Genomic DNA, 14,300 nt, shown 5'->3' with positions numbered 1-14,300 from the left:
CCACTTGTTATCTGCATTAATTCTTAACAAATATCAAATATTTCAGGGAAAGAAAATTAAATATGGAAGCTTTCGAAACAAAAACTTTCAATGTTTTCTACAAAAAGCTACGGATGCACAGGATCAGCCTATCGGCAAATTTGAAAAATCAGCAGCTTGTGCAATGAAAGGGTTATATCCGCATTCAAGCTAAGAGACATACTCTAACATACACAGACACAAATCCTGTAGAGCTGAGCCGAGCAGAGATACCCTACCAGCCCTCCAAGGCACAATTAGGATTTCACGGGGGGAAGAAATCTACATTCCTGCACACATGAAAAAAAGTCCTTTCTCCCTCCCTACAACAATATCAACTTTTTACTCAAGGAAAAACCTGAAGCACCACTCGATAGGATTTGGACAAAGAAATAAAAAACAAAGCCAGAAAAAAAATCTAAATTTAAGCTGCAGTTGTTAAAGAAAAAATATTATGGTTGAGGAAAATCCTGTCCTAAGCCTCCCAGTTCCAATCAATTTCTCCTATTCTCTGCGATATGAAAAGAAGCAACCACTCATAGTTTGTTTTAAGTACTTGTCTGTGTGGAGCGGTGCTGCGTTCAACAATATTTGTATGGACAGCCTCAGTGTATGATTTTTCAGTCCAAGTACAAGAGGTCAAGTACCTGTCAGTTTGAAAAGGGATAGAGCAAAACACTACATTTTACCCCATGACGTATGCTAGTAAGTGGATACATTTACTCATTTATTTAAATTCTGAAAAATAATATAGCAGAAAACAATTATTTATTATGCAAAGATATAGTGGAGTAATGTCAACCTGAACAGAATGCTCTCCTTCGTCGCAGAAGCCTAGCAGGTAAACACTGTTAGCTCTGTTAGCACTTCCGCCCTAGTTTGCACTGTTAGCGCGGTTTGCCCTGTTAGCTGTGAGCCACCGGCTCACCCTCCTCCATGTTGAGAGCTGTTGAGAGGCCATCAAAAGGCTCCCATATCTTGCACCTTTAAATCATTATGGTATAGCACATAGAGGACAGGGATAAATGTTTACTGTAAGAGTAAGTCACCACTGTGTGCAGCCAAACTCTCCTAAGCAGGTTGTTATTGTCTAGTTTGCAGCAAATACATTTCCTGCAAACTAGATTTGTATGTTATGCAAACTTAGCTATGCAAAGTAAGTTATCTCTGATAAGGTTTTGCTAAATACTGATAAACAGTCTTAGATTCAGTGATGCACTAGTGAGGGACTAAAACTATCTTCTATGCCTAGTGGAAAAACATCTAAATAACTATTGTTTTTATTATAAGTATGTGTTATGTTTCATTTAGTAATTTGTTTGATTATTGCTTTATAAAACATCTACCATTATTTACTCAAATGACAACAATATTATATTATTTTGACATGTATTTTCAAAACAGCCTCAAAAGAATGACAAATGAATGAAATGAAAAACATAATTGACAAATCGGTGCAATAAATTAGAGCTGATACGATAAGTTGATTAATTAAATCACAAAATATACTTTTAAGTAGTTTCATCAAGCAAAAACACCAACCATTCAAGTGTCTCAATTGTGAGGATTTGCTGGATTGATAATATTATTTTGTAAACAAAACAATAAATCAAGAAATGAATTGTCAGTTAATTTGAATATGAAAAAAGAAGAAACACAATGTATGTGAATTCACAGCTTTTTTAGTTTTTTTAAATATTTTGCTCTGTCATGTTGTTTTTGATTTTCTTCTGGTATGACACTGCAGCTTTTAAAAGCCACCAAGTATAGCACAGTGGACTAATATCTTAGTATCGAGCAAAACATTGTGAAAAAGTAAGAAAACCTGCTATGAACAGCTGCAGTAGGTGGTGAGTAAGCTATTGAACACCATGCACATTGTACATTGAAGATAAACGTTATTATTTGGCCTTACAGAATGAATGCTGTCTTAATTTGGTTAACAGTTCACCAAAAATCTAAATTTAACCCAAACAGATTTATCCGAGAAATACAAAAAAATTAAAAACTCATTGACAGAGTAAGTTTTAAGATCATTTTAAAAATGCCTTTATATTTCAGGCACTTATCCAAATCAAATTAATTATACTTGAAGCACATCAACACTTACTTGAATCTGACTCTTCAGGGCTAAATACCATGAAGACAATACATGGTCTCAGGCTTCAGCTACAATGAATATCTCAAAGTTTACACTTACAGTTCTACTGATGAGATCTGGCAAAACTAATGCCCTGGAGCACATACATAGAGCATTGTGCCAAATAAAGACATTAGCCGTGCTTGAGTTTGAACAAGACCTTTTAGCTGCCCAGCCTGTGAAGTGGTGTTTTAAGGAAAAAACACATTGTAACCGTCACTACTGATTCTCAGATTTGTGTCCCGTCTGAGGAAAAGGTTAAGCACATCATCTATCTGAAAATGCCCAGATGAAGTCAGGCATAAAGTTGGCATCCAAATAAATCATGCCATCGCTGAGCTTCAGCTTTCTCATTATCCATACCTCTCATGACATTCACAGAAAGAAACAAAGCATCCTGCCAACACCTACTCTGTGAGAGAGCTCTTTCAGTTCAGCTCAAAAGCTGAGAGCTCCAAACCTCCACACCACAGTGTGGGCAGTGCTGGCAGAGCCATGTGCCTAAGAACACTGACTGAGTGCAACAGTTGGACTAATAACAGAACAAAAAAAATAAAATGGACGCAGAGCGGGGACAGCCACAGCTCCACAGCTGAGAAGCAGGTTGACTTCTGCCCACCTTTCTCTTATTCAAGAGCGAAAGATGTCCACAATGCCTCTCAGGTCTTAGTGCCATGAAGGGCGGTGAGCTCGCAGCTTCAGCCACTTCAGGGTAAAGCAAATCACTTTAATATGTTAAGAAGATTAAGCTGGATAAATGTCTAGATCAATTTTTTGAAAAGCCACGTAAATCTGTAGTGTTTTTATTTGGGGAGGGGCGGTGTGTGAGTCAGTTGAGACGATCAACACAAGCCCACCAAAATGCAATGCTATTGGCTAGGGGAAATTGGGCTTATTTGAGATTTTGCATTTTAAGCTTCTTGAATCTAAGACCATCCCACCTCTTTCTTATTATTTTTAACACCAACCTTTGGGACAACAAAACTATCAAAAAAAAACACTGGTCACAGTTTCATGTGCCACTGCTCTCTCGGCTTATACTTAAAACTCCAGCACAAAGAAGAAGAGAGAGAGGTTAAAGTTGAAGGTCTCTAAAGTGAAGTACTTTCAAGGGTTTTCAGGATCTCTTTGTGCATTTTTCAGGTAAATCATTCAAGATAAATTAATTAACAGTAGAAGTATATTCTAAATACAAAATGGATGGCTGACATTTTCTTTTTCTATCTTAAGAATTAGCAATCTGAGGGTGTCCGCCTGTCAGCTTGCTGTGCTAGAAATTGAGTGTGAAAGCGAAAGGGAGAAATGGAACAAATAATGTAAAGGGATTAACAAATCATTTGCATAACATTTTCTCTGATTTTCTCTGCTTCCAAACTACAGGATCAGGAAAATGACAAGGAAGGCAGTTTTATTATCCCCTGTTCTCAGATCAATCAAGCATCAATGGACCTGATTGCTGCTACCATTAGCGAGCGACAAGCTTTCAATGTCAAAAGCAAAATGAATCTCTGGTAATATATCTTTAAAAAACAGTCAAAACAGACCCACAAGGTAACTAAACAAGTTGGGAGAAACAGCCATCTGATGAAATGCATTCTCCAAAGAAAAACTTGAATAGAGTGCATCTTAAAAAGATACTTTACTTTCACTCTGCCAAACGTGTATTAACCTGTTTTTTTTCCCATCCAGAGTTAAGACAATAAGACCACTGGGGAGATGAAGGGGATGGCATTATGGAGAGTTAAGCATTATGAGCAGCCCTGAAGCTGTTCCTAAAGAAGGTGAATCAGAGGATTGGGACACAACTGTAACTAAACCCTGCGCCGGACCACAAATGAGAAGCACAAAACATTTTGGGCAAAATGCCACTAAGCCAAGCATCTGGGTCTTAAGTAAACTTCAAATCATCACTTTTAACTTTGAGATTACTTTGCTCTAAAAGAAAAGAGGCTGTCAATGCAAAAAAAAAAGTAAATTACCTCAGTTTTAAGCATAAGAACCACAGTAATCCTGTCCATAAAGTCCTGAAATTCTGTAGTAAATATTTTTTATTGAAGATAAATTATAGAATCTATAAGAAAATGAATATGTTGATTTCTGTCCAGATCTCCCTCACAGAGGAAGAAGCTTTAAAAAAAAAGAGAAAAAAGAAAAAAACTTTAACTTCTTACATTGTTTATGGTAAGAATGAAAAAAAACAGCACACAACAACTCAATATTTTTTAAAGGTGATATGTTTGAGCGTATGAGGCTGCAGACATCTCCCTGCTGGACAGATCACATTAATAAATTGTACGAATTTCTTACTGTGCCAAAGTGCGACCCAGTCTTCTTCAGAGCTTACAACGATTCCCCAGTAAATGTTAGGTGTCTGTGGCTCATATAAATAGAAATTTAATCTTGTATGTTTGTCTAAGTATCCACAGCAGCAGATGCACTTCCCATGCAGATTATGAATCTCTATTTGAACAATCTTGCCGTCAATGTATATGAACCGACAAGATAGAATGTCTGTGTGACTGAATAATAATCAGGACGCACAGGTTCAAGCGGTATTTTTATTAAAGTCTGTCTTGTTATTGCCTCTGTGCTGAAGCTTCTTCAAAATTTTGGATCTAATTTATTCATTTTCATAATTGTCATGTTGGAAATGTGTCCCCCATTTTAACATAACTTTTGCATATTTTCTTTGTTAGTTTGCACGTGAAGTTGACCTGTTTATCGATATTAAACATGTTGCCATGTTCCCATTAGGGTCTGTTGAATCGGCTTTACATGTTAAACCACCTCTTTTCCTCTGAGCTTTTGTCAAGTGGTGAAAATCTATCACTTTCTCCAATACCGCTGCTTGCATAGAAACCTGACCATTGTCATCTGTAAGAGCATCCCAGAGCTTCCTTAATCTGTTCTTATCCTCCCATTGATAATACAATGCATTTTCATGGTAATTGAAATTATATTTTACTCACAGCCACAGAATAAAAAGTATTGCAGCCTACGCTCTTCAACCAAATATAAGGTGAAGGAATACTGTGATACTGCAACAACAGGGTACAACTGGTTCAAAAACATAAAATAGACTGTATTTTACAAGTCAATGCCAAGGTGAGTGGTGAGAAGAAGAAAACAGGAAAAGGAGGTGAGAGAAATAAGAAAAATATTAGTCATGAGATATAGATGTGTCAGGTGAAATCTCACTTAAGCATGTGAGACATTTGCACATTTATCCATTTGAGTACTTCTTCTTGCACCTGTGGTGGTCAACATGCCACAGCCATGCTTCACAAGGTGCCAATTATTCTTTTACTATGTGGAAAGGTGGCTTAGGGGGTTTATTGCCTCTCTTGAATCCATTGAATATGCATAATCAATCCAGTTTTCCTGGTAGCAGAAGGTTGTAATTCTTTTCTCTTCAGGAGGCTTGCATGAATCATATATGCTGAGTAGTAATGGGTAATGACTGAATGGAGCGGGACACGGGTCAGCTTAACAGGGTGTTATAATGACAAAGGGGAACATTAGCTAAGGAAATAAACTCCCTGAATCTCGGCCAAACACGCTTATTTAATCCAGCAGAGCCAAGAACACCCACCTGATGACACTGAATATGCAATTAGATGGATATTACAGAACATGTTTCACTTGTTGACCCTCACTGTCATGTAAAGGCTCAAGAGAGTGCATTGTCTGTTTATCTAAACATACACCCTTGACTCTTCGCTGAGTGAAGACCATCGGCGACTGAACATAAAATCCCTATCATTGCACTCTCACATCCCCAACATGAAGACCTATCAGGAATCCTGCATGGGTGGACATGTAGGCTTTCCTAGGAATGACAGGGTCTGTTAAAGAGGAACCCCACCCTCGCTTTCTCCAGCATGCCAACACAGAGGAGAGTGGGCAGCGCTGAGACGGCAGCCTGCCGTGGGCACTGCCAGGCTTAAAGCTGCCCTGTCGTCATCAGAGGTTTGCAGAAAAGAACGCTGAGATTCACCAAAAAAAGAGGAGGGGGATCGTTGCATTTAAATCCTCTCTCAACGCCCCCACATGTTTTAGCAAAGCATAAAAATCATTCACAGAGAGAGAGAAAGCGAAAAAGAAAAAGATAGAGGGAAATAGAGAGGAAACAGCTATTAGCAGCAGTAAGCAAGCTCAAGAGATCATAGTGAGGCAGCTCTAATCGCAGTAATGGTTTAAACCCTCATTCCATCCACCAGATGCAAGAAATGTCTACCCAAAAACAAGGCTTTGAAATCCCCCGTGTCTAAGAAGGTGCCCTATGGCTATGGTCCTTACTAAAAAATAAAAAAAGACAACAACTCCAAAACTGTCTCTACTTGTGGAAACTGTGAGGTAAAGATAGCTGTGGCCTGTGTTGTTTACACTGACTACATGGAGGAATGATGAGCATGGCCGTATCAAAATAAAGACTATTTAAAAAAAATATGTTGCCTACATTTATGTCAGTGAGCTGAGAAATCAAATATAAGAATGTTCTCATGGACACACATGAAACCCAACTCTCTGCCCTCTAAAATAAATATGTTAATTATGTAGTTATTTGAATTAAGGCTAGAGACATAACCTTGTATTGACAAAAAGGGGTACTTTTGCTAAATGTTGCACTGATGTCCAGGGAAATGCATCCAGGATAAATCCAGACTTTTTGAAGGACAGGATTATGATGGATGAAGGTTGTTTTGCTGTGATTTTATACCGCAGACACTATGATGTCCAATGCAAATTTCACACTGCGACAATAAAGTCGATTTTATCTTATTCGTGAATGGTGAGAAAATGTAATTGAAAGTGAAAAATTTTCAAACTAAAAGAACTGTAATCGGGCTGTTCACAAATTGCATTAAAAGCTTAATTAATCACAAAGGTTTAAAAAGGTGGAAACTCACTCAAACGTTCTTTTGGTTTTGCCAGAAGCACACCTGGATGAGCTGCCATGAAGCCAAATATATACACCGTTTTTAATCCTTTCAAGTTCAGAGTTCTTTGGTTATTTTTGGAATCGTCTTAATTTCCACTGTTCTTTTATTCTTTTCTTCAGGCAAAGCTTCATCTGACAGGTTTTCTGTCCTGTAGCCAAGTTTTGGGGTTTTCCAAAGAGCTTCCACCAACATAAAAAACTCATATAGCTTTTCCTTTCTGTGAAAAAAATTAATAATCCTAAAAGCATTTTGGCACTTACAGGAGATATTAACTTTGAACTGAGACACTAAAAGTCAATATCTTAATTAATATATCCTTTTGAGATTTAGAAACTACTTTCTCTCAATTAAACAAATTAATAATCAGCAGAAACGTAGTTTGAACGTACAAAAAACTCTTCTTTCGGGGTATCAGGATTTTTTTACCAAAAGTGAAATTTGACGATGATCAGTTCCAAGCATTGTTTTGTTTCTGTGATCCAAAGGTGAGCTGACTTACTAACCTCTGAGAAACCGTGTATAACAACACAAGAGAGTGGTTCTAACAGTTCTAACTTTCTAACTGAAGACATTTACCTTGTTGATCCATCTACAGCTTTGGCTCCTCATCTCCACAAGTGTCTCCAAAGACGGATGCTAACTGATACGTCTGGTTCTTACTGAGAGATGTGTCAGGCTGTGAGACTGAAGCAAAAGGTATAGTTTTTCATCTCAAGAATTGACCTTTGGACATTAATCGCTAAGGTCGCTGTAATTGTGGACATTAAAACTAGGACTACAGACAAGAAAAGCTTTAGATCTCATTTTAAAATATGATGGTTATCCTTTGTTGCTCTGCTTGGGTTTAACTCATTACATTAGTGTTTCTGATAATTTACTGTATTTTAACATTTAGTGTAACTAAATTCTAATCAGACTTATCTATTGCATTCCCCTTGAAACAATGAATTTATCCTTAAGTGCAAAACATTTCTTTGGCGCTGACAGCGCCTTTCTGAAAAGTTCAGAGATTCTCAACAAGAAGCGCTCGAAGCGGTCGCACAAAAAAGTGGGAGCTCTCTAAAAAAAAGACGCTGGGTACTCAGGCGCTCTCCCTTCGTTGATAACAATTGAAAAAAAAAAACACTGGTGCTGAGAAAAAAAAAAAGAGCTAAATGGACATTCAGCCATTAGTGTTATAGTGTTATAATTTCTGCTGTTGTTCCTTGAAGAGTTCAGACGTTATTTCATTCATAAAACTAAGTGAAGGAAAGTCCACGTCTTTCAAAGCTAAACATGCTCCCGGAAAATTATAAGGACAGGTCCGTTTGATTTCCAATCCTCATTACGACTTTGCATGAACTTTCTTTGTGAGCCTAATTGCTCATAGTCATGTTATAGTTTAGTCCTATTAGCCCATCGTGTTACACTTTCTTTTGATGCTTTTGAGTATAATTAAGATTTCCAAAAATGCTTCAATAACACATATGCCAGGTTTTGCTAACACATAAGCTTTAGTGTCGAATCGCTACTCTGAAGTTTGAACACATAAATCTGCAGTTTCTGTGGCCCTTTGCTTTTGTTTTTGGTTATGAGCACCTATTTAGAGGCGGGTTTATGGGACTACTGCCCATTGCGCTCCATTCCAATTACTCAGCAGGCATGCATGCCGTCCCAGTAATGAAGTGGGTGTTACAGTGGGTGGATTTGAAACTGAGCGGCCACTATTCTGTATTCTTGCTACTGGGTACAAGGGATGAGTGGCAGAGAATAGCAGCAGCTCTGGCAGCATGGCACGGTGACAGAAAGCGTGGTGGACCAGCAGACCAACCACAGAACCATAGGCAACAAACTGATCATCCTTGAATAGTGCGTGCTTACTTAAGTGTCAGGAGAAATGGAGAATTACATTTCAAAGCCCAGTAAATAAAGTTTGTATTGATTTAATCCAACATGTAATCTGTTTTGCTGTCTGACACCGATTCCGGCAATAAAAGAGAATCATGTAAGACAGCATTATAGATAATACGACCATAGATCAAATGGAGTTTGGACAAGAGAAGGGCAATAGATCATGTTCAGGCTAGACTGCTTAGCTCTGGAATTCATAAACTACCTCCTAAATCGAGGTGGCTTTCAATTTAAGTTTTCAATTTACAGATATAGGATTTGGTGTGCGCTTGGAGCAATTTCATTGTCAACTTCAGCAGAGGTTCTGTGTAGTGGGAGCTGTGTGTCTCTCTCAATTTGTTGCTCAACCACAAAAGAGCATGATCCACTGAAATAAACACATATAAATAAAAGAATACTAGATATCTGAATGAATCTCTGTGGTAATTTAATATCTGGCATAAAAACAAGAGTAAGTTTGTTACAAACATATCATGTCATTAAAGCCAGACTTCATGTACTGGAGACCCATTTTCCAAACATGTTTTTCTTTTCAGTTTATGTGGTATAAAACTAATTTAGGGGCAGTAATGTTAATGTAATTCTCTTCTCAAAATCATTTCCTCTGTTTTATTTCAGCAAATATCATTCTGACATTGCAATGTGTATCTTTTTCATCATATTTAGCACAATCATGGTATGAATGTCTAATCCGAATATTGTAACAAAACCTTCAAACTTCAAATTGTAGTTTTGCTGTGTTTCGTTTCAATTCCACACAAATCCTTTAAAAACAATAAAAAAATAGTAATTTATTTCAGTCTTAGGATCAAGGTTTGAGTTGTAAGTATTTTTCTTATTAAACATGAGTTACTACTAAAGAGTACTGATTCATAAACTAGAACTCGAAAGCACGCACAACTGTGTGTGCTGCTGTCTGCAACAATTCAATGTACTAACTGAAATTACACCATATTAAAAAGGTGAAGATTTAATGACTAGCTTCTCTAGTATGAAACAGAGATTAAAGGATCTATCAGACAAAACCAGTTACTCAATGACAGTAGTATCTACTTTACAATGTACATCCTGTGACATTCTGAACAGTATAAACTATGGATAGGACATCACTTTGGTTTATCTGTTGATTATTGAAGGATTTACAAGTATGAAGTGCTAGCACCACCATCTGGTGACAAAGATTACAACAGTGTATCAGTAGTCAGTACAGGTAATGCAGATATTACAAGTCCGCATAGAAGCCCAAAACAGGAGAGCAGCCTCATGTTTAAAATATTACTCAAACTGTATTTCATGTTTATAATTTTTCAAAATGCTGTGATCTTTGATGTTTCTTGTGAAAATCGTCCTGTTCTGTTGAGGTAAAGTAGCAGCTGGTTTTACCCATTACTGCACTCTAGTGTTTAAAAAAAAGGCACTTTCATGAATGCCACATAACATGATCTACACAAAAAAGAAAAAAAATCAACCTACAACTAAAATAATTCAGACCCCTTTGTCTCAGGAATTTGCTTTTGTTTGATAGACAGAAGGGAATGATAAGCAGACACAAAAAGATTGGAATTCCCTGCTATATTTAAAACAGACTAAAATATGCAGCATGTAGCTTTAGTATCAAAGACATGCCAATATAGCAATGGATATCTGTTTATAGTGTTGTAAAATATAAATGATATCAACTATTTAATAAACCATAGGAATTAAAATCACTGCACACGTAAAAGGACTATTTGATTACTTTGACAGCCCCCAAGCATTTCTTACCTTGTGTGCTCCAGAGAAGAAGATTTGTGGTGCTTTCCAAACTGTGCTGACCATTTCTCTGAGTTTCTGGTCCTTTGGAATTACGAGGCATTTGTCAACATCCAGTTGTGGATGTATGACCTCCAGCCCACCACTTTATTGAAGAGAGATAAAAGAATAAACTAATTCTAAACACTTCTGTTATAATCTGAATTGAGGGCAAAGTGAACAGGCGCCCACCCTGGGATAAACATATCCAACATATCCATCTTATTTAAAAAGGTTAAAGAACTGCCATTAGCAAAAAAAAAGTGCATACGTGCAACAATAAGAGCAAATTAAACTTCAGTGCTTCTGTCTTTGTCATGTTTATTTTATGTATGGTTTACCCACCATTACAATTGTACTATGATCACAGCTATCTGATGCATTATGGGCTACTTACTGATAGAAAGAAGAATCCAGAAAGCTCATGGTGTCTGGTGTTGCCTCCACATGGCAAAACCCCAAAACACAGGCACAACACATCAGCAACGGTCCTGGCACAGCCTGCAGAACAGCAGCGTTCAGTTAGTCAAGAAGTCATTATTATCAACAGACAAATTAGTTTTGCTTATTTATGTTTCAATCTGATAGATTTAAATTGTATATAATATATTCTGACTGACACAGATAATTACGTCCTGACAGTCGAGTTCAAAGGAGGCCTGTCCACACTGACAGCTTGGGAAGAGTGTCACAGTATTTTACCTTGTCGTTGCTAGTTCAGTAGAAGTTTAACTTCTACTGAAGGTCTAGAACTTCTTGTTCTAGACTGCTTTAATAGGCTTACAACTAATGAATCACCTTGCTGATTATTTAGTTATTGTTTGGTTTGCAAGATGTCAAAAAAATGTTTCCAATGCTAACGATGCCATTCTTTAAAATGTTACTTAGTCTGAACGACAATTACCAACTAATTAATAACAATGACAATATGTAATACTATTGAATGCAATATAATACAAGTCAAAGAAAAGCAGGGAACCTCAACCTCATTTGAAATGCTGGAGCAATAACATAGGCATGTTTCCTTATATAATGACCGAAAAAGAAAGAAATCTACATGTTTATATGATTTATATAGACTCTAATCCACCTGCTGTGTAGTCTTGGCCTGTCAGAGCTTGTTTAGACACCTGGCCCTGTCTACACTGGTTTGACAACACATCAGCAGCACTGCACGTGACGAGGGGAATCCTAATATACTTGACAACATTGGTCTTATGACAAATGTCACTGTTAAATTACAATATTTTAATTGGTATGCTTAATTATACTTCAACTATCTGAACACTAGGAAAAAAAAACCGCATTACGTGTTGCTAATGCTTAATAAACGTAATAGCAACATTTGGCTCCCGTTACATCCTGCCACGCGAGACCTACCTTTGGCAAACAGCGCCCTTTCGTGCCATTACTTTTAGTCAGCTTATTTTATTTCCTGACAACATGACAATTGACTCTCATTTGACTCAAAAAAATAAAAGTTTAGAAGTGACGCTTGCACTCCTATTATCTGGAAGTTAGCCTGCACTTGTTTTAGCTTGTTTAAATCCATGCAGTGTATCAGACGCTGCACGTCGAAACAGGTGGTTTATAAAGGGTCACGTGTCCCTTGAGACAGAGAGCGCAGACATTAAATACAGCACTGCATACACGCTGCAGTCTTCGTAGGGTAACGTTAGCTACATTAATACTTCGTGAAAAACATTACCATCTCTCAGAAGTTGTCCGCTTGTGTTAAGCTGCAGGTTGTTGGAGCTGCAGCTACCACGTCTGCGCAGCGCACGAGCCTATTTCGGCGTGGTCACGTGACACAAGGAGACACAAGGAGCTCTGAGTTTTATTTTACAATTTACAGTCTACGCAGTTTGTCTTTTTTGTTTATTCCGTCTTTTAGTACTCAAGCAACTAATGACAACATGAACCAATAATAATAAAAAAAAAAAAAAAAGATAAATAGGATATTATGAGCTACCCTACTCAGTAACATGGTGGCTGAAGCGATTTGCGATAGCCTGTCACACCATCGTCTGCTGTCACAGAGTTCCACGTGTGTGTGGACTATCCTATGCCCATGCTATGAGGGAACTGGGGCGAAGTGCCAGTTCCCCGTATATGTATATATATATATGTATATTTATTTGTATTTGGTTTAACCAGGTTGGTTTTTGCAGTCATTCAATTAATACAAGGTATAGAGACGGTCACGTTTAAAAGGTGGTTTCAGTAGCATGGTGGCTCAAGCGATTAGCGCTAGCCTGTCACACCAATTGGCTTGGTTCACACCCACTTGGTGGGTGCGGCCTCTCTGTCACAGAGTTCCTGTGTGTGTGGACTCTCCCCATATTATGAGAGAACTGGGGGTCAGTGCCAGTTCCCCGTATATGTATATATATATATGTATATTTATTTGTATTTGTTTTAACCAGGTTGGTTTTTGCAGTCATTCAATGCTAGCTGGCTATCAAACAATTAGTTAACTTTAATGCCTCTTAGTGTTCCTGTAAAATGTGCAGAGAAACGCCTATCCAGATATACCCAAAGTAAATTGCAAGCTTTAACTATTTGGAGTAAATGCATGGCCTTGGTCTCTTTTGAAAGGTAACACTGAAGCTTTTTTCCCTCAATAGTCAGAATCACTGTAGCCCGTTAAGCCCTAACCCTAATAACCCTAACCCCTAATCCTATTTATTGTTTGAGTTGTGTTTAGAGGTTGTACATCGGGATTATATATTATTGTAGCCCTGATTTTTATGTTTAATTTGATACCTAACATGTTTGTTTTCTTGGGGGGGAGGGATTTATACCATGATTTTTTCTTGATTTTCCTGATATAAAAGGGTTCCCCAATTGGGTATAAATCTAGGGCTCAACAGGTTAAGTGCTGCTGACACTGAGTTGTATAATTTTGAACACACTAAGGTATTAGGTTTTTATTTCCACCTGAACATTTCATTGCAAATAGATGCCTATAGATGACTATAAATGGGACTTATGGACTGGAAAACACAATGGGACAATAGCCTGAAGCCTTATCTAGTCTAAGTCAAAAGTAGATAACAATATCACAGAAAATGAACATTGTACACATGTTTTTCGAATGAAATATCTCGGCGTTTTTCCATTTTGAGACTGAAAATATTCATGATCTATATATATATATACTATATATCTACTTAAAAAGGCTTATAGTCTTGCAAACTTATAGAGGTACTATTCCTATTTACTACCAGTATTGCTGACACAGAGAAACTGAAGAATAAATGCATTTTCATGCTAATTCAATGACAAACTGAGTCTCAGTCAGCAGAAATCTCTTCTCATCAAGCTGAAGCCTGTTGTGAACAGGCTCATTCGTTAGAGCTGCGCCTCGCCTGGAATCTAGACGAGAGCAGGCGGCCGCAGCTGGAGGCGTTGACAATAAACTGCAATCAAGTCGAACAGTTTTCAGCTGCCTTCAAAGTAAACACAGGAAGTCACAGAAAAAATGACTTCCTGTTTGTTCCGAACTTTTGTCTACT

At 37.6% G+C, this 14,300-nt stretch overlaps 1 protein-coding gene across 1 annotated transcript in view; it reads right to left on the bottom strand.

Moving 5' to 3' along the window:
* pebp4 (phosphatidylethanolamine binding protein 4) overlaps positions 1 to 14,300 on the bottom strand; it is a gene marked incomplete at both ends in the record, with an annotated part of 51,815 nt that overhangs the window by 35,437 nt on the left and 2,078 nt on the right. The window contains 2 exons of the mRNA XM_079222885.1: positions 10,756 to 10,888; positions 11,180 to 11,283. Coding sequence (XP_079079011.1) covers positions 10,756 to 10,888; positions 11,180 to 11,283 — 237 coding nt within the window. The remainder of the gene's footprint in view (positions 1 to 10,755; positions 10,889 to 11,179; positions 11,284 to 14,300) is intronic.

Source organism: Taurulus bubalis (genome assembly GCF_910589615.1).
Source record: "Taurulus bubalis genome assembly, chromosome: 8".
In the NCBI taxonomy this organism is placed as follows: Eukaryota; Metazoa; Chordata; class Actinopteri; order Perciformes; family Cottidae; genus Taurulus; species Taurulus bubalis.
Note: the sequence above shows the minus strand (reverse complement) of the source record. Positions and strands in the feature narration are given on the sequence as shown.